A 21174-nucleotide genomic window follows, 5' to 3' on the forward strand; every position below is an offset into this window, starting at 1 on the left:
GATTACATGTCATGTAATGGTGATATATGTTTATTAACGTTAGGGTTCCGTGGGTACAGGATAACTTATCAATTATAAAAAGGGTTCTTGCTAAAAATGGTGAAGGAAAACATCGTGAGGAAACCTGTATACCTGGGAGATTTATATAAAAAAAATATCAAAGGTATGTGAAGTCTACCAATACGCTCTTGGCCAGCGCAGGTGACTATGGCCTAATCCTTCTCATTCTGAGAGGAGACCCGTGCCCAGCAGTGGGACAATAATTTGTTGATGATGATGTAAAAAATATATAATGATGTCACTCCCACAATGCAGTATAAATTTGCAAAGAGAGAGAGAAAGAGGCATACGTACAAACGTTCGAAGAATTTACCACCTGCAGTCGGAAAACTGGAAACTATTACCAAGTCTTCGCTGTCTGTCTGTCTGTCACATCTCTTACCCGTAATAGATATACACTTAAATTATTTAAATGTGTCTTACTGAGGCCACTATAGCAACGAATATTAAAATAAAAAATGACATAAAGAGTCCTCGTACATGAAACTGGTATTTTTCCGCGTTTTTTGGTTGTTCTGTTAATCCATAATATATCACATTTCTACGAATGAATGCATTTTTACTAATGATTCCAATAAAAAACATAATCTGTTTTAACAGACTAATATAGTTCGCGCCAAACTGCTAGTCCGCTCTGAAGTTGTTGCGAGCAGGTGTTGTCATACAATTTGCTATGGCGATGCGATTCGTTTCTATATTCAGAGCGGACTAACAGTTTTACGCGGACTATACAGCATACAACCATGCCGGTACCAAAATACTTTAATAAACGCTGTTTACACACATAGCCACACACTATGATGCCATGGACATACACAAAGACGAATACACAAACACCCAGACCCAGAAACAGAAACTAAGTTCATCATTTAGATTTCTGTCTGGCCGGGGATCGAACCCGGGACCCGTGTCAGAACGATATGGTGACTCCGCTACTCGTCCAATCCTTTAATGGAAGAAGAAACAAATAAACTTTTTATTTTATAAATGAAAAGCGGGTCATTGCTTTGAATTTTATTCCTTTTCTTAGTATTTTAATTAGAGATTGTACTTAAGATAGCAATTAATTTACTGGGATGACTATGGTTAAGATTATTTTTTCGGATTAGATTTTTTTGCACGTTAAAAAAAATTAAAATTAAAAATATTTTATACGAGCTTCACATGAAAATGACAGTATGAATTTAACTATTAAGTATATTTGTAATGAAATATTATTAGGGAGTTTGAAGGTGGTAGAACCCTTTGTGGTTCGACTCCACTGCGATACCTATTTCTGCCCTAGTAACAACAGTGTTAAGCGCTGCTGAGTTCAGGTTCGAAGGATGTGGTTAGGGAGTCATACTTATCCGAGGCGTTCCAACTTAGTCCTTAGGGGTAATAACGCATTTGTGTCTGACCTCGAATAAGAATATAATACTATCTGGGGTTGATTACAGCTGTCAATAGGCGTCAGTCGCCACTTACCATCCGCTGGACTGCATGCTCGTCTGGTACTCCTATATATAAAAAAAAATCCTATACTATTTATATGGACCAATCCGTGATCCACTCGTAGCATGGACATAGTGTAAGAAGCGAGATCATTGATGCGCCAACCTTGGCAACGAAGCGAGACGGATTGGCTACAGATACTGTGCAATAATCAGTCAGTGGAATGAGCTTCTGAGGTATTCCCGGAGCGCTATGACATGGGGCTCTTCACAAAAGGTGCAAAAAAAGCTCTCATACAAAGCCGGCGATGTATTGGCGACTCCTCTGGTGTTGCAAATGTCATAGGTGGCGTTGACTACTTTCCATCAGGTAGCACGTCTGCCTAATAGTTAGGTTAAACAATAAATACGAATCAGTCACTCTTACTGTCCCACTGCTGGGTATTGATATTGTTAACGTGGGAATGGCTTAGATCATAGTTCAGTAAAAGCGCATTGGTAGAATTGACTTTAAAAACTTATTTGAAAATTTCTCAGGATGTTTCTTCGCGATGTGTTCTTCACGCCTCTTACTGTTCCATTGATGGGCATGGGTCTTGTCAGAATGGGAAGGGTTTGGACGGTTCAAGGGCGGTGGTAGACTTCACACACCTTTAAGAACTATATACAAAACTTACAAAATTTACCTACATCTAGGAAGACACCTTTGTTTGCTAGTTTCCCTATACTTTCACCCTCCGGGAAGTGATAATTAATTTCTAATACACACATAACACACATATTTTATATTTTTTTGGAAAAAAATTACACACAATTTAACAAAAACAACATTATCTTTTTTTTTGTCAAACGATGTTCTTTTGTTTCTATTGCTATTGATAAGCTTTAATGACTAAAATATCCTCAAAATTTCTATAACAAGTATGGTTGAACAACAGGTTTTAATTAAGTAGTTATAGAATGTGTTGTTCATCAATGATTTGCAATTTTGGTGTGTCACAAGGAGATTAATAGGACCACTTTTCATCCCTACGATGACGTCATGTGGTTAATAGTGCGTCACTAATGTTTGTTTAGTGGAAAGTACTCTGATGATATTATACATTATCCTATTAATTTACGGATTTACGCTCTAAAACGTCCAGAAGGGTATTATAAAAGGAAAAGTAGAGAATTATTATAAAAACAAAACTCTGAAGCTTAAAATGTTCATATCATAAACACAATTTAGACTAATCTAATAAAAATATAGGGTTACTATCATAATTTAGATGAGTCCAACGACACCTCATATGTTAAAGTCCGTGAAGCCGTTTGGGTTGTAGATGTCAAAGAATGACATACGTTCGGAAAACATTACCCTCTTGTCAGTTACAATTGCGAATGGTAATGAATGTTGTTATTAATTTTATAGAAGGTGGTATTGTAATTTTTTTATATAATATAGAAGTAGCAGACGAGCATGCAGTCCACCTGATGGTAAGTGGCTACTGCCGCCTATATTCCTACCTGAGGTCGGCCACAGATGCGCCGCTACTCCAGAGGACTAAGCTGGAACGACTCGGAAAAGTATGTCTCCCTTACCACACTCTTCAAGCCGGAACGCAGCAGCGCTTTACACTGCTGTTATAAGGTAGAAATAGGTGTGGTGGTGGTGCCGCCGGAGTCGAACCACAAAGGGTTCTACCTTATGTTTATAAGATTGACAACTGAGACCTAAGATCGCCTCATACATAAGCCAATTGGCATTCAAATATTCAACAGAAACGCTAAAATACTTCATTAAATAGGTGGTACCACCCTGGTCTAGGACTGGTTCTACCACCTTTGAAATATATTCCTATAATTAACCAGATTAGCATAATGGACTTTATAAGATTAGATTTGAAATAAAAATGTTTTCATTATTATTCATCTTATCTTGCTAATTATAAATGTGAAAATTAGTGAGATAGACCGGATGCTTGTTGCTGTTGGACACACAAACTACTGGTCGGATTTAGATGAACTTTGGCAAATAGATAGATTAAGACCTGGATTAACATATAATTACTTTATATCTTAAATGAGATAATGGAAAGTATCTTATTAAGATGCGTAACATGTGTGATGTTTTTTTTCCAACATTTTACTGGACTACGTAATAGATATGTCTATTTATAAGTAGCATGTAGTCCACCTGATGGTAAGTGGCTACTGCCGCCCACGGTCATCTATTATCAACCCCAGATAAAATTCCTACCTGTCGTTGGCCGCAGTTTCGCCGCTACCCTCGACGAAGCTGGAACCCCGCGGAAAATTATGTCTCCCTTACCACAGCCTTCAAACCAGAACAGCACCGTTTAAAACTGTTGTTATGAGGCAAAATAAGTGTGGCGGTGGTGCCGCCGGAGTCGAACCACAAAGGGTTCTACCTTCAAAAAGTTAGGTAGGGTAGAATGATTATTAATATCGGACGCAAACCTAGATATTGGTTATATACATTACTAGCTGACCCGGAAAACTTTGTACCGCCTCAAAATCTATTTATCAAATATATTTCATATAAAATATAGCCTATGTTACTCGTGGATAATGTAGCTTTCGAATGGGGAAAGAATTTTTAAAATCGGTCTAGTAGTTTTTGAGTCTATTCATTACAACCAAGCAAACAAACAAAGTTTTCCTGTTTATAATATTAGTGTAGACAACAAATTTTCACCGTTTTTCGATTTATGTATTATACCGTAGGTTGCCAGAATATATTTTTTACAATGTATTAACTTATATTGTTGCTATGATACTAAACATTTAAAAGAAAATAAAATAAAAATTCGTCGTGCGGAACCCTTGTGCGGATTCGATTCGCACTTGGCCAAACATTCTTCACTCATTATTCAGTCACGTGGGCATTAGAAATTAATTAATAAAATATTTGCTTAATTGCCAATTTACCTACATAATAATAATAGGCCGGGCGTGGGAAAAGCTATCCACGATTTATTACCAATTGGCATAGATTAGTAAAGATACTTCGCCGCCTAGAAATTGAATGAAGCCACAAACGGCTTATTAGTAAGTTCTTTTTTTGAATTCTTGACAAATAAAAACATTTTTAGAGAAAATTTACGAAAAAATAACTAATACAGCGTAATTTACATAATAAATAAATAAATATTTCAAATATTTTAGGGACATTTTAGCACGGAGACGTGGCAAAACTTTTTTTACGCAACTATTTCATTTCTCAAAACTGGGTACATTTTCTTGTTAGGAGTGAGTAATCTTTACTAATCTATGCCAATTGGTAATAAATTCTGAAATATATGACAAATGTCAATCAATCAAAATCATCTTGAGGAAACCTCAACACACGAGAAAACACGAGAGATACACAATAAAAGAAACTTTCGAAGGTTTGTGAAGTTTACCAATACGCACTTGTCCAGCGTGGTGGACTATGGCCTAATCCTTCTCATTCTGAGAGGTGACCCGTGCCCAGCAGTGGGATGGGTTGGCAATGACACAGATATGTTACTACCCTTAAGGACTAAAATGAAATGCGCTTCTTGTTTCAACTACGGCAGCACCACCGCCACATCTTTTTCTGCCATAAAACAAGTGTTATGCGCTACTGTGTTCTGTACCCTTAGTACGAGGTTTTACGTTTTTACAAAACTGACTGTTTTTGTATTTGTTTACGTATTTCCCTTACATTTCCAATCAGTTCCAATACAGTCCGCTAGGGGCGCTGATTGGAAATGTATGGGCAAATACGTAAACAAATACAAAAACCGTCATTTTTGTAAAAACGTAATAACTCATACTAAGGGTACAGGTTTGAAGAGTGTGGTATATACTTACATAAGACTTTCCGTTACCAACTGGAATTCCTTATATAAGCCCCAAGGGTGACTTATATAAGTAGTTTCAACTTAGTAGTTGACTTATGTAAGTATCCCTTGGGAACTCTAGCAACGATGTGGCCGACCTCAGGTACAACTATTATATTATATAGTGCTAGAACGCTCAGAATGGACTATTTTTTACTAGCTGACCCGGAAAACTTTGTACCGCCTCAAAATCTATTTATCAAATATATTTCATATAAAATATAGCCTATGTTACTCGTGGATAATGTAGCTTTCGAATGGTGAAAGAATTTTTAAAATCGGTCCAGTAGTTTTTGAGCCTATTCATTACAACCAAACAAACAGACAAAGTTTTCCTCTTTATAATATTAGTATAGATAATATAGAAGTAGCAGACAAGCATGCAGTCCACCTGATGGTAAGTGGCTACAGTCCAGATAGGATTATAAATCCCTACCTCAAGTTGGTCATAGATGCGCCGCTAACTCTGAGGGCTCATCTGGAATGCCTCGGAAAAGTATGTCTTCCTTACCATACCCTTGATACCAGAAAATAACAGCGCTTAACACTGCTGCTATTAGGTAGAAATAAGTGTGGCGGTGGTGCCGCCGGAGTCGAACCACAAAGGGTTCTACCATGTTACATAATAAGAGCAATAAACGCTTTCTACACTCACAGCCCCACAGTAGGATTCCCTGTATCGTGGGTGCTATGGACATACACAGAGACAAATACACAAACACCCAGATCCAGAAACAGAAATCTAAATTCATCATTTAGATATCTGTCTGGCCGGGGATCGAACCCGGGACCCTCTGTGCGTCAGACCGGCATGGTGACCGCTTCGCCACGCGAGTCGTCAAATCTAAGCAATGTCTAGCGCTACTGTGTGCCGGTTTGAAGGGTGTGGTAAGGGACACATTTGTCCGAGGTGTTTCAACTCGGTCCTATCTGGGGTTGATTACAAACGTCCACGGGCGGCCACTTACCATCATGTGAACTGCTTGTTAACTATTTCAATATCCTTACTAATATTATAAGTCCGAAAGTAACTCTGTCTGTCTGTCTGTCTGGTTGTCTCCTCTTCTCGCCTAAACCACTGAACCGATTTTAATGAAATTTTGTACAAAGATAATCTGAGACCCGAGAAAGGACAAAGGATAGTTTTTATCCCGGAAATCCCACGGGAACTATTGATGGCGATCTAAGATCGATTAATCGGAGAATCGATCTTTTGGACCAACAAAATCGATTACTTTAATCGATATTAGTAAGGATTGAATCGTAAACTATGCATTTGATCAAGTGATGATCTTTAGCAAAGTTGTTATCCATGAGCCCACGAAGGTTCCAGAGTTGGTAAGACCAATTTTCGCCAGATGGCGCCACTGTCGTTCCAATGAAGGTACGAATTTTCAGTTTTATGTATGTTAGTATGTCATATAATTTTCTTTTAAACGCGGGCGAAGCCGCGGGCAAAAACTAGTTATAAATAAATCATCAATCTCTTTAATCATAAGTCTCAAAAGTACACAAAAGACATTTCTTTTTTACTAGTAACAGTAATAATCATTTGCTAATTACAATCCAGTAATTGTCTTAATCGGTAACCTTAATATCATTCTTTGAAAGTATTTGCAAGTATAATTAAATTTTGCCTTGTATTCTATTATGATTGATAGTTAAACACCCTGTTATACTGTAAGCTGTAATACTATACATTTTTTGAAGTGAAAATTTCTTTAGCGGTGCCACTTTTTTGTGACCTCCACATATTTCTTTTCTAATAACAGCAGTGTTAGGCGCTGCTGTGTTCCGTTTTGAAGGGTGTGGTAAGGGAGACATACTTTTCCGAGGCGTTCCAGCTTAGTTCTCAGGGGTAGCGGCGCATCTATGACCGACCTCAGGTAGGAATATCTAATCCTATGTAGTGTTGATTACAGGTGTCCATGGGCGGCAGTAGCCACTTACCATCACGTGGACTGCATGTTCGTCTGCTACTCCTATATTATAAACTAGCTGACCCGGCAAACTTTGTACCGCCTCAAAATCTATTTATCAAATATATTTCATATAAAATATAGACTATGTTACTCGTGGATAATGTACTTTCGAATGGTGAAAGAATTTTTAAAATCGGTCCAGTAGTTTTTGAGCCTATTCATTACAACCAAACAAACAAACAAAGTTTTCCTCTTTATAATATTAGTGTAGAATAAGGCGGACAATAGTCTCCGAAATCAAAATATTTCTATTAAAGTAAATTTTTAACAGAATTATATTTGAATGTCAATTATCTATCACTACTTAGGAAGGTGTTTCGTTATGGAGAAGAAGTGAGGAAAGACATTCTATAACATATATACATGTTTTCATAAAAGTTTTATACATACAATTCCATACAAAAATATTATATAGACTGATTAATTAATAAGGGCGTAAATCAATAAATAACTGCTTGTAGTGTTTCATTAGTAATTTTCAAAAAATATTATGTAAGTACTAGCTGACCCGGCAAACGTTGTGTTGCCATATAAATAAAAAAATGTTAAGGGTGAACAAGCCTTATCACTTAGGTATGAAAAATAGATAGTAGCCGATTATAAGACCTACTGAATATGCGTATAATATTTGGTGAAAATCGGTAGAGCCGCTTCGGAGGAGTACGGTAACTAACATTGTGACACGAGAATTTTATATATAAGGTAGTCTAAAAGTAGTAATATGATATGTTATAAGTATAAATATAATGTTTGTGATAAATACCCAAAGATATTGTTTCATAAACAATTTATCGTTACTAGTTTTCGATATAGCACTAGCCTTAATCTTCTGAGTAGAATAAAACCTTTATTGTGGGTTAGTAGAACAACTGATGTATTTCTATTAAAAATGGAAGAAATGGCTTTAAATTGTGTATTAAAAATGACCCTTTATTAGGGTTCCATAAAAAAGGTGAAGTTCCTTAGCCTTAGCCTTAGGTAAAGGGATCCTTAGCCTTCGATTGACAGAGGACTTTATCTTTTGAACAGTAATAGAAACACTTTAAAAAATTATGTATTTATTTCTATGGCTTAAGTATCAAAGTAAAAAGTTAAAAATAAAATTAGGTCCCCATACAAGACACTAGTATTTTTTGGTTTGTTTAGTAAACCGTAATATATAGATATTTAAAATTTTAAATATGTGTATACCTTACTATAGATGCTATGATATTATATTAATGGTGGTACAGAATCATTCGTGTGCGACTTCGACTCATACTTAGCCGATTTTATTATATTTTTTCTACTACTTTATTATTACTATTACTTCGAAATGATGTCTTGTTAAATAATAAAATGTTTATACTTTAAATAATAGGCATTGAAAAAGGATATGAAATTACGCCGTTTAGTTTTATCATTTTACGTTTAAAACAGATATTTTTTTAATTACAAGTTATAATAAAATAATTTACTTTTGTTACTCGTTATTAAATATGGTGAACCATAATAATAACTTATTCCAGCAAACACTTATATGTATTGTATTAACATATGTAAATTGATGAATAATTAATATTACTTATGAATACAATAAACTCCTTTATATCACAACAGTAGGTAATAAAATAATGTTATTTCAGGTTGGCTTATTTTATATTTCAACAAATCAAATATAATTTTGTACATAGTTACGAAATATTATTGTTATCGGTTATATTTATTGAAAAAGTACTTAAAAAATCGCTTGCATAATCTGTGTAAAATATTATTATTTGTTTTAAACATAGATTAGTAAAGATACTTCGCCGCCTTGAAATTGAATGAAGCCACAAACGGCTTATTTTAGTAAGTTCTTTTTTTGAATCCTTGACAAATAAAAACATTTTTAGAGAAAATTTACGAATAAATAACTAATTTACGTAACAATTGCGTAATATACGTAATAAATAAATAATTATTTCAAATATTTTAGGGACATTTTAGCACGGAGACGTGGCAAAACTTTTTAACGCAACTATTTCAATTCTCAAAACTGGGTACATTTTCTTGTTAGGAGTGGTAATCTTTACTAATCTATGGTTTTAAATTACAACTAACTAGGCCGAAAGAAACAAACGCCAAGGCCGCGTAACCATATTGAGACAAATTAAAAAAAACTTACCATTGTCAACTTTTTTCCCGTTCTTCGCGACGATGATCCCATTGTTGGTTGAAACTGCTAGTTCCTTCATTTTGCTGCCACAGATCCCGAATCCCGCGCGGTGCCTGTTTCGCGCGCTTTCAAACGTCACTTTGACAAACGAATGGCAATGGCGATAATTATTGGAGCGGGAACTGGTTTTTGCTTAAGTTACGGTCAAGGTGATCGCGCTAGCATGAAAAAATACTAACTTTATGAGAATACACACAATGCTAGGAAATATAAGGCCAACGCTACGCCGTACAGCCGGATTCCAAATGGTCTAACTGGCTGTAACGTTTCTTATATTTATACGGTCGTACGTCAAATATTTATTCTGTTAATATTGTGTAATTTGTTCGTTTTTCGTTTTAAAATACTTAAACCTAATTAATACTGTGATAAGGGAACCATTACATTAGATTATTGCGTCATATTTTACAATTTTTGTTTTACTTTTTCGCATGGAAATAAGTTTAACATAACTCGATATGTAATGATCATATAAATTTACTTAATGGCGTCTCGACGAATAAATTATAAACATTTTGTTTTAAGCATTGACTTATTTTTGTTATTTAATCCAAAGAAATAGCTTTATTAATCAAATTGTGATATTTAATGTTAATAAGTGAATTCATTTACATCTACTGATCCGAGATTAAATTCTGAAGCTAATGTAGGTTTTCAAATAGAGATCTGTATTAGATTTTATAAATAGTAATTTGTCAGTAACGCTTATGGACTCTATAATCAATCTAAATTATTATTGGAATCCTGGGATCGGTTACAGAAATAAAATAGACACTTGTTTGTTGTAATCTTAAAGGCAAACACAAAGAAGGCAATAAATATGGTAGTGGTAAAACCATTTACGTCTTTTTTAACATTGGGATACTTAGAAAGCGGTAGAACCCTTTGTGGTTCGACTCCGGCGGCACCACCGCCACATCATTTCTGCTTATTAACAGTTATGCGCTGCTGTGTTCTGGTTTGAAGGGTGTGGTAAGGGAGGCATACTTTACCGAGACGTTCCAGCTTAGTTCCCAGGGGTACATCAACTAGGTAGACAATTTATTTCTATAATTAACCTTATCAAAGTCTTCAAACCTGAACATAGTATTTAATACTGCTATATCAAGGCCAAATTTAATTATAATGATGTTGTTCATCAACACCATCAACCCGTCTGCTGGGCACGGGTTTCCTCTCAGAATGAGCAGTGTTAGGCCATAGTCGATCGCGCTGGCCAAGTGCGAATTGGTACACTTCACATACCTTTGAATTCTTTTATTTTAAGTGATCTCCGGTATGCAGGATTTCTCACGACGTTTTGCTCCAAGCAAGCAATTGATAATTAATTTCTAATACTGACATAATTTCGAAAAATCGAATCTGTTGCCAACCGAGGATGTAATCTTATCGCGGATTGATTACTGATGTCCGGGCGGCAGTAACCACTTACCATCAGGTGGTGTTTGCTTCAAACATAAAAGGTGACGTAACTAATGACATTAAAATAGATAATTGTTTATAGGAATTCCACAATATTACAAGGAAGGCATTATGGGAAGGCCCGTCACAAACGTAATGTATGAGTGAATGAGGAAGATCTATTATGATTAATATATAACGTATTAAATTATTTCATAGAATACTATAGAGTTTAAAAGTTTGTACCAGTCTGACGCGCAGAGGGTCCCGGGTTCAATCCCCAGCCAGACAGATATTTAAATGATGAATTTAGTCTGTTTCTGGGTCTGGGTGTTTGTGTATTTGTCTCTGTGTTGTCCATGGCACCCACGACACAGATATAAATTTACATATTTTGGATCAATTTATACGTTTACATCAATAATTAAAAGTTTTTTGTTTTTCAAAATAAAATTTAATTTATCCATTTGTTTTAAAGAAAAAAACTTGAATAGATTGAATATTAATAATCGATCTTTGATAGGCAAAACATTAAATAGATTAATTACTAATCATTGATGTTTGGTGTTGGTTACAAATGTACATAGGTGGTATGTATGATAACGCGATAGCCTAGTTAGGAACTTGGCGTTACAACCCGAGGTTCGAGGTTCGACTCCCACTCAATTTCATATTTTTCAAAGTTTTGTATTTATTCGAAAATAATTATTAATGAAAACATCGTTAGGAAATCTACGCCTTAGAGTTCTTTATTTATTTATTTATATGATGATCAACATAATGTACACCAAATAAAAGCAACAATCTTAAATACAAAGAAAAGAGGTAAGTGTCATTACAATCTTAATTATAGGTGAATACAGAAAGCGAGTAACATAGCTAGTATTATCATAATTACAATCTATTAAAATTACAGTCTTAATCAGATTTCGTTAAAAGACGTTCTCAAAGTCTACCGTTTAGGATTTTAAGTTTGACCTGATCGCAAGGGTAATGTATTGCGAGTTTAAGTATGTACGTATGTCACATCCTTGTATGTCATGCAGGTCAAACGGCTTGACGAATTTTATCATAAGGTGTCGTTGGATTCGTCTAAATTGTGGGATCATCATCAACCCATTATTGTCCCGCTACTTGGCACGGGTCTCCTCTCAGAATGAAAAGGATGAGGCTATAGTCCACCGCGCTGGCCAAGCGCGTATTGGTAGACTTCACACTTCCTTTGAAACTTCATTTTTAATAAATATCTCAGGTATGTAGGTTTCCTCAAGATGTTTTCCTTCACCGTTTTAGCAAGTGATAACTTATTTCTAATACACACATAATTTTGAAAAATCAGGGGTTTGTAATTTTGAAAAATTTTAATATTTGAAGAATAATTTGAAGGTGGTAGAACCCTTTGTGGTTCGACTCCGGCGGCACCACCGCCACACCTATTTCTACCTAATAACCGCAGTGTTAGGCGCTGCTGTGTTCTGGTTTTAAGGGTGTGGTAAGGAAGACATATTTTTCCGAGGAATTCCAGCTTAGTCCTCAGCGGTTGTTGCGCATCTGTGGCCGACCTCAGATAGAAATCTAATCCTGTCTGGGGTTGATTACAGATTTCCATGGGCGGCAGTAGCCACTTACCATCAGGTGGACTGCATGATCGCCTGCTACTCCTATATTATAAAAAAATGTGACTACTTTTTCTGAATACTCATAAGCAATAAGTATGCCTATATTCTGCATCCAATTCGATTGTGCCTTTAAGGACATCCTGTATAATGAATACTAAAAATATTCTACCAGCCTTTCTCTTACTGGGATTTTACCAGGACTATGACTGCGGTTTGTGACACATTTAATAAATTAGTTTACAATGGATTTTTCCTCATGATAATGACGCTGGTCTCACTACATAGTACAATATGTTTTTATTATTTTTGATGTGAAACATCTATAGCCGCACGTAAAACCGCTACGGCGTCGCTACGGCATGCGTCGCCACGCTATACGATGGTATATATATACAGTCTATATGCAGTAGTGTGTACGGTGTGGCGACGCGTCGCCATGCGCAAAAATCGTAATATTTTATTTTATCATTATGACATATTTAGTTCCTATCACAATATGTTCTTTTCTGCATATTACTTTTACAAAATAATGTCGATGTTTCACATCTGCCAGGCGTCCCGTGACGGCTCACATTGTTTTTTTTTTGTATTAAATACGTTTTAATAACATTTCTGTTGTTTCTTATTTTTTATAAGTAGAAAATAAACATGCAGTTCACCTGATGATAGTGGCTTCTGCCGCCCTTGGATATCTGTAATCAATTTCAGACAAGACTAGATTCCTACTTGAAGTCAACCACAAATGCGTTGCTACCCGCTAAGAACGCCTCAGATACGTTTGTCTTTTTGAGCTCACCCTGCAAACCAGAACACAGCAGCGCTTAACACTGCTGTTATTAGAAATAAGTGTGGCGGTGCTGCCGGAGTCGATCACAGAGGATCCTACCACCCATACACTTATACTATGCTTGAAAGTGGTTGTAACTAGGCCTCTCGATCGGGGAGTCCGAGGTTCAAATCCCAGACACGCACCTCTGATTTTTCTGATTATGTGCGTATTAGAAATGAATTATCACTTGCTTAAACGGTGAAGGAATACATTATGACGAACCTGCATACCTGAGAGGTTTTAAAAAAAGGTCTCAAATGTATGTGAAGTCTACCAATACGCACTTGGCCAGCGCGGTGGACTATGGCCTAATCCTTCTCATTCTGAGAGGATACCCGTGCCCAGCAGTGGGACAATAATGGGTTGACGACGCACTCCAAGCTCGTTTGCTACGATTGTTGAGTACGGGTTTGCAATAAAAACTCCAATTGAATTTTTCTTCCTGTATTTTCTTTTCTTGACCATTTATTCACAATTCTTCTATTTTCCGGAGCGTGCCGGACCCTATTTCTAGCCACCTTAAGTGGCAAAGTGAGTGTTACAACCGACGGGGGGCTAACGCAGCAGTCGCTCTTATTCCCGTCTCGCTCACTTCCTATAGCCCTCTCTCTCTAACACGCTATCTCGCTCATACATGTCCCTCTCTTTCTATCCTAGGGGTTTTTATATTTTTCCTTTATTTATTTACATAAACTTATTTCTAATACATAACAAAACGTAATATAACATAAACCTTAACTAAATAACAATTTATGCATTTAAAAAACAATTTATAATCACAACTTAAGACTATTTTATTCGCCGTCCGCAACATCCTCCCCCCGGCGCAGCTCCGTCGTAGCCCTCCCTATCTGGAGGACGGCGAGCTTCACCACGGGCCTCCTGAAGACTCCTCCCCTGGTCCTCACGTCTGCTGAGCGAACGATGCCGTCGGGTCCCTCGTGCACTCGCTCGACGATGCCGCGTGGCCATGTGTTGCGGGGTAGCGTGTTGTCGACCACGATGACCAGGTCGCCGACCCGTAGTTGTCGTGATGCCCTTGTCTCTTGTCCTCGAGGTATCAGCGTCGGCAGGTACTCCTTGACCCACCGCCCCCAGAACTGGTCCGCCAGCGCCTGTGCTTTTCTCCACACGCTGCGGTCGGCTTCCTCGCAGGGTCCCGTCAGCGGCAGCCCGGTCGACGACCCAATCAGGAAGTGGTTGGGGGTTAGTGCTTCTGAGTCGGCGGGATCCACGGAGACGTGCGTGAGTGGCCGAGCGTTGACACAGTACTCGGCCTCCACCAGTAGGGTTTGAAGGACTTCTTCTTTGGGTGACTTCTCGTTCAGTGTGGTGCTCAGCGCGGTCTTGACTGACCGCACGAGCCGCTCCCATGCCCCGCCCATGTGCGGAGCCCCCGGTGGGATGAAACGCCAGCTGGTTCCATACTGTAGACAGAAGTTATGTAGCTCCGGACCCCATGCCCGGTATGCGTTTCGTAGCTCGACGTCAGCACCTCTGAAGTTCGTTGCGTTGTCTGAGAAGATCACCTGTGGCCATCCTCTTCTGGCGGCCATCCTTCGGAGTGCCATAATTGCCGAGTCGGTCGACAGCGATGACACCAACTCCAAATGCACTGCTCGTGTAGTTAAGCAGGTAAACAGTGCGCACCATCTCTTCTCATGTCGGCGCCCAATAGTGACTGTTAGGGGGCCGAAGTAATCCACGCCGCAGTAGTTGAACGGTCGATGCCCTGGACTTGTCCTCTCTTCTGGTAAGTCCCCTCGTGGCGGTGTTTGCGGCGTTGCTTTCCTTATTTTGCACAATTGACATTCCTTAGCCATTTTTCTTACTGTCGGTCGTAGTCGAAATATAACGTATTTTTGTCGCAGCTCGTTTACGACCCTCTCGTTGTTAGCGTGTCCGGCGTTTCGATGGTAGTCCATCACTAGTAGGCGTGTGAAGGGGTGACCACCATCCAATATTACAGGTCGGTTCGAGTGCGTCGACGTCTTAGAGGCTCCTATTCTGCCTCGGGCTTTCAGTGTTCCTTCTTCGATGACGGGGTCCAACTTCGCTAGTTTACTATGCCGGTGTAAGTGTTGTCCAGCCCGCAGTCTACGTAGATCTTCGCCGAAGGAGTCCTGTTGTGCTTGTCGTATCCACCGCAGCTCGGCGTCTTGTATGTGGGAGACTTCTAACAGCAGGCTTCTGTTCTTTGTTCTTAGCTTCTGTACGTAGAGTTGAACTAGCGCTGTGGCCCTTATGAGTCGTCTGTAGGCGGAGAACCTCGTTATGTCCGGCAGGCAGCCCATGCGGTCCGTGATGTCGTCTGTGGTGATGGTGTACGCCGCCTCTTCTGAAGTGTCACTGCTTGTAGCTTCGGTAGGCCATTCCTCCTCTGGTAAGCTCAGGAATGACGGCCCGGTGAACCATCGGTCTGCGCCAGTGATCTTCTTCGTTTCGATTCGCGTGGCGTCGTCGGCTACGTTGTCGGCCGTGGGCACCCATCGCCAATCTTCCACCTGGGACAGCTCGCCTATCTCCGCCAGTCGATGCGCCACGAACGGTGTGTACTTCTTCTTATCGTTCCTTATCCAATGAAGTACCGTCTTGGAGTCCGTCCAGTAGTAGACTCGCCCTGGTTTCCATTCGTGTTCCTTCAGGATGGTGCTCGCCATACGCGCCCCGATGAGTGCTGCCTGTAGCTCCAACCTGGGAATCGTGAGTAACTTCAACGGCGCCACCTTAGCCTTGCCCATGACTTGTACAACTTCCACGGTGCCATCCTTATGGGTGATCCTCCAATACGCCGTGGTCGCGTAGGCCTGTTCACTCGCGTCGTTGAATATGTGCAGCTGTAGCTCTGAGCTCGGAGTCATGTCGCGGCTGTAGCAACGTGGTAAGGCCAAGTTCGAGATGTCTTGTAGTCCGGCGACCCATTGCTGGAACTCTTCGGCTTCCTCCCTAGGTAGCTCTTCATCCCAGCCGACCTTCTTGACCCATAGTTGCTGTAGCAATATCTTCCCGGTGATCGTATACTGGCTTACGAGGCCCAGGGGATCGTAGATTGACATGACGGCGCTCAGTGCTTCACGCTTGGTCGGTGCTCGCTGTTGACACTTGACTTCGGTGGGGACCCTCTTAATGTCCGTATTGAAGCCTATGGTGTCTTCGCTCGGGTTCCATCTTAGTCCCAGGGTCTTCTCCGACTGGTGTGTCGTCAGTTGCACGTTGACATTCTTCGATTTCTTCGTGTCGGGAATACTCGCGAGGACCGCTGGGCTATTGGAGTTCCATCCCCGCAGATTGAAGCTGGCTTGTTCGTGTACATGAATGACGTCCCTTATGACCTTTATAGCTTCCTCTTCTGACTGAAAGCTATCTAAATAGTCATCCATGTAATGGCGTTCCCTTATGGCTCGCGCAGCTTCCGGGTATCCCTCTTCGTAATCGGCGGCATTCTTGTTTCTCACGCTGTGAGCGAGGTACGGCGAACTCGAGGCCCCAAATATCATTGACGTCATCTTGTACTTGCGCGGGGCTTCACTGGACTCGTCCCGCCACAGGAACATCTGGGCTGGTTGATCTTCGCTACGTATCTTCACTCGGAGGAACATTTCTTCTATGTCCGCCGTCACCGCGATCTTCTTTTCGCGGAAACCAAACAGGATCTTAATCAGAGACGCCAACAGGTCGGGCCCCTCCAGCAGGTAGTCGTTCAAGCTGACTCCGTTAATCTTGGCCGCTGCGTCGAATACCATTCGTATCTTGTTTGGCTTGTTAATGTTGACAACCGCGAAGTGAGGTAAGTACCACTTGACGTTACTTCTTTCTTCGTTGCCGTCGCATGCTTCTGCGTAACCCTTCTTCAGCAGGTTAGCCACTTGAGCGCTGTATTCCTTCTTGAATGTGGGCTCATTTTCCATCTTCTTTTCCAATGTGCGTAACCTCTTGTATGCTTGCTCGTAGCTGTCGGGGAGTGTGGGGTTGTCAGTTTTCCAAGGTAGACCCACTTCGAAGTGTCCGTCCTTCCGTCTGACGGTCGCCTCGAAGATGTCGCTGGCTCTCTTGTCGTACTTGTTAATCTTCTCTTTCGTAGATACGCCGAGCGAGTCCACGTCGAAATGCGACTCGACGAGCTTCTGTAACTGTATGTCGCCCGTGCAGACGTGAAGCACGGCCGCCTGGTCCTGGTAGACGAACCTCCTAGGTACCGACCCATGTAGAACCCATCCCAGCTTTGTTCTTGATGCGGCAGGTTCGTTCTTCTTGCCGGCGCGCAGCTGTCGGGACACTATTAAGTGCCAATTGTCGGTGCCTATTAGTATGCGAGGTCGAGCTTCCCCCGTGCTGATTTTCTCCCTTACGACTCGCAGGTGTGCATACCGCTCCAGGTTCTGAGGTACGCGCTGATGATGCAATTGAAGTCCCTTCACCGTGCGGGCTGTCACGGAGTATGCTTCATGTTCGTGTAGACCTTTGATTTGAATCTTGACCGCCTTGCTGTCGATTCTTCTTTGTTCATTGATACCTCTTATGTTTAGAGGTTGGTTCGGTCCGCCGCTGGTGAGGTGACTTGCCAATTCTTCATCTATAAGGGTTACTGTAGACCCCTCGTCCAGGAGGGCGTGCGTCCTTATCTCCCCCCGTGGACCGCTGAGTTTTACTTCACATGTCTTCAATAGCACCGCTCTTGGTGCCACCTTTGATGTGACGCTCATGACCGCTGCGGGTGCACCCTGATCTGTGCACTCAGAAGTCTCCACCCTCCTGGCGGGCTCTGCAGTCTTGTGTAGGATGGCGTGATGCTGCATGCTACACCCGTCGACTCCGCACGGCTTCGCTCTGCATGTGGTTCTACTGTGTCTTCGTGTCATGCATTTGAAGCATAACCGCTGTTCCTTCGCCCAATTCCACCTGTCGTTGATGGTGAGTTCCTTCAGCTGAGGGCACTTCGGAGTGTGATGGCTTGTAGACTGGCATCGTAGACAGCTAGGTGCTCGCTCTTCACGCGTCGATTCACTCGTAGAATAGACCTTCTCCCGAGGTGCTGTCCTCCTTACTGGCCTCTCCCCTCTGAGAAGCCCCGGAGCGCTGTTCCTCGCCGTGTGCGTGTAGCGTAGTACCCTGTCTGCTTCACCCATCAGGAACTCCGAGAGTATTGTAATTTCGTCGCTGTATGCAATCTTCCCTTCGTTGATCGCCGCGTATTCCGCCCATTTGCTCACCAGGTGAGGGCTTAGCTTCTCCATTACATCCCTTATCAGTAATGGATTTCGTAGATAACCACGGTGGTCCACACTCTTCATAGTGTAGACGACGTTCTGTAACTTGATGGCCAATTCATTCAATTCGCTGCTGGAGTTGCCGACCTTGGGGAGTCTCTTCAGTTCTTCCATTGCTTTATCGAAGATATATTCAGGTCGACCGTATTTCATTTCTAGCGTCTTCATTATGCTGTCCGGGTGAGTCGCCGTGTACAGTTGAGAGAGCACTGTCTCTCTCGCTTCCCCACGGAGACTGTTTCGAAGCCGCAATAAATTTTCTGAATTTGTAGAGACGCGTCGAATCTTCTACTGCTGCTTTGAAGGGTAGCCACTCCATGACGGACCCGGAGAATGCTGGGAGCTCCGACGTTTGCCGCGGCGGGGGTCGTACGTGCATCATCTTCTCTAAGGCGTTTGCTAATTGTTCGATGCCCCTTCCCCTCTGCCGAGGCCGTTCCTCCCCCCGTACTTCTAACGGGGGAGGTAGGACCTCCTGTTCCCTGTGTACTTGCGCTCCGGCGTGTTCGTGGCTCTTGTTCACCCAGTCGTGTATTCTTTCTTGGTCGCAGATAGTTTCCCCCCCCTCTTCCGCTTCGATCGCAGAGATTTCCGCTTCTAGCCGCTTCTTTACTAGAGTCTTCTTAAGTTGTATTCTTCTCTCTTCTAATTCAGCTAGCTCCTTTTCCGCTTCGTATTCGACTAGCCTAACTCGTGCCGCGACGCTGACCGACGAACGATGCGAACGTATACTGGGCGCCGCGCTATATGCCGGAGACGTGGGCCGGCATATAGGCGACTTGGAGCGCGACGGTATCTCTTGCGACGTGGGGTGCTCGGGGTGTGCGGTGCTGCGTACAGGTGAGCGCTCGAGGACCCTTCCTGGTGGGATCCTCCCGACGGATGTACCGGCGGGCGTCCCGGTGAGGACTGCGGTCGATGGCGATCTCGGCGATTCTTCATATATACGGTGGAACAGCCCCCGCCCACCTGGCGGAGGGTGCTCCGATTCGCCGATGCCGGACTCGGAGTGGGTCTTCTTGCTTCGTGTGTTCATTGTAGACGCGCTGGTTGCTTCTTTTTTCTGTATCCGCCGATCGAAGGACCAATGTTGAGTACGGGTTTGCAATAAAAACTCCAATTGAATTTTTCTTCCTGTATTTTCTTTTCTTGACCATTTATTCACAATTCTTCTATTTTCCGGAGCGTGCCGGACCCTATTTCTAGCCACCTTAAGTGGCAAAGTGAGTGTTACAACCGACGGGGGGCTAACGCAGCAGTCGCTCTTATTCCCGTCTCGCTCACTTCCTATAGCCCTCTCTCTCTAACACGCTATCTCGCTCATACATGTCCCTCTCTTTCTATCCTAGGGGTTTTTATATTTTTCCTTTATTTATTTACATAAACTTATTTCTAATACATAACAAAACGTAATATAACATAAACCTTAACTAAATAACAATTTATGCATTTAAAAAACAATTTATAATCACAACTTAAGACTATTTTATTCGCCGTCCGCAACAACGATTATATAAAAACGCTTCAATCTTATAAAAACGGTACTTTATCACCATAAAAAATTAACTTTGAATGTAAATAGTTTTTACTAGAATCTTATAAAAAGTTGTTTTACCATAAGAAACGTAAACATTTAAGATAAACAGTACGCACCATTGATAAAAATAAAAAAATGTGCCAAGTGCAAGTCGATCTCGCATATGGAGGATTCCGTACAAGGATTTTTTTTCATTATTATTTGGTATAATAGCAGCCCTAGAAGTAAATGCATTGTGAAGTTTTGAACTATCTACCTATTTAATAGATAAGGCGATAAAAGATTTTCAAGGTTTTTTTACTTTTAGTATTTGTTGTTAAAGCCGGTAGCCGTTAAAAACGTTTAAAACGGTTTGTTAAAAACGGTAGCCGTTACACAATTTGTGAAAAATTGAAAATCTATCTAATTACGATTCAGTAGACAGAGTCCTGTGACAGGCGGACAGACAGCGGAGGCTTAATAGGGTATAGTCCGCACCAAACTCACCAAACTACTAGTCCGCCTCGAATGTAGAAACGAATCGCGTCGCAATAGCAAATTGCAAATATTAGCGGGATGAAGACAGCGCGGCACCCTCCGGCACCCGTCCGCTACCCGTTAGTGTGCCCTTACGTTATCTAAATATATATAACTCAAAGGTGACTGACAGGCATAGTGATCTATCAACGCACAGCCCAAACCACTGGACGGATCGGGCTGAAATTTGGCATGCAGGTAGATGTTATGACGTAGGCATCCGCTAAGAAAGGATTTTGATCAATTCAACCCCCAACGGGATAAAATAGGGGATGAAAATATTACTCCGTAACGCGAGCGAAGCCACGGGCAATAGCTCGTGAAGTATATGCTAATTAAATCTGCGCACAACTTCAGAGCGTACTAGCAGTTTGGCGCGGTCTACCGTTTTTCCCTTTCGTTACGGAACCCCAACTAGACTCCGTGACATAACAAAGACGCAAGATCTATGTCGTGGCCGT

The 21174-nt window shown here is 41.1% G+C and overlaps 2 protein-coding genes across 2 annotated transcripts in view; both read right to left on the minus strand.

Annotated features, from left to right (window-relative positions):
• Window positions 1-9794, minus strand: part of Pu (GTP cyclohydrolase punch) — a 46660-nt gene extending 36866 nt beyond the window's left edge. Inside the window, exon 1 of the mRNA XM_073077730.1 lies at window positions 9494-9794. Within this exon, the coding sequence (XP_072933831.1) occupies window positions 9494-9563 (70 nt within the window). The 5' untranslated portion in view covers window positions 9564-9794. The remainder of the gene's footprint in view (window positions 1-9493) is intronic.
• A 4393-nt stretch (window positions 9795-14187) lies between these two features.
• Window positions 14188-18774, minus strand: LOC140745743 (uncharacterized). The gene is made up of 5 exons (XM_073077637.1): window positions 18269-18774; window positions 17853-18031; window positions 15274-17465; window positions 14629-14820; window positions 14188-14508 (listed from the first exon to the last, which is right to left on the minus strand). Exons 1-5 carry the CDS (start codon window positions 18772-18774, stop codon window positions 14188-14190), a joined length of 3390 nt encoding a protein of 1129 aa, XP_072933738.1.
• Between the last annotated feature and the right edge of the window lie 2400 nt (window positions 18775-21174).

Source organism: Epargyreus clarus, unplaced genomic scaffold, assembly GCF_041222505.1.
Source record: "Epargyreus clarus isolate Ecla_fem2 unplaced genomic scaffold, WU_Ecla_fem_2.2 ptg000011l, whole genome shotgun sequence".
Classification (NCBI taxonomy): Eukaryota; Metazoa; Arthropoda; class Insecta; order Lepidoptera; family Hesperiidae; genus Epargyreus; species Epargyreus clarus.

Excerpts from the sequence above, each read along its gene's own strand:
- LOC140745743 (XM_073077637.1), bottom strand. The coding sequence starts at position 18,774 with ATGGAAGAACTGAAGAGACTCCCCAAGGTCGGCAACTCCAGCAGCGAA. Across the intron at positions 17,466-17,852 it reads GGTCAAGATTCAAATCAAAG|AGAAGATTAACAAGTACGAC; the intron begins GTCTACACGAAC and ends TATCTACGAAAG. Across the intron at positions 14,821-15,273 it reads ACGCTAACAACGAGAGGGTC|TATGGAACCAGCTGGCGTTT; the intron begins GTAAACGAGCTG and ends TTCTGTCTACAG.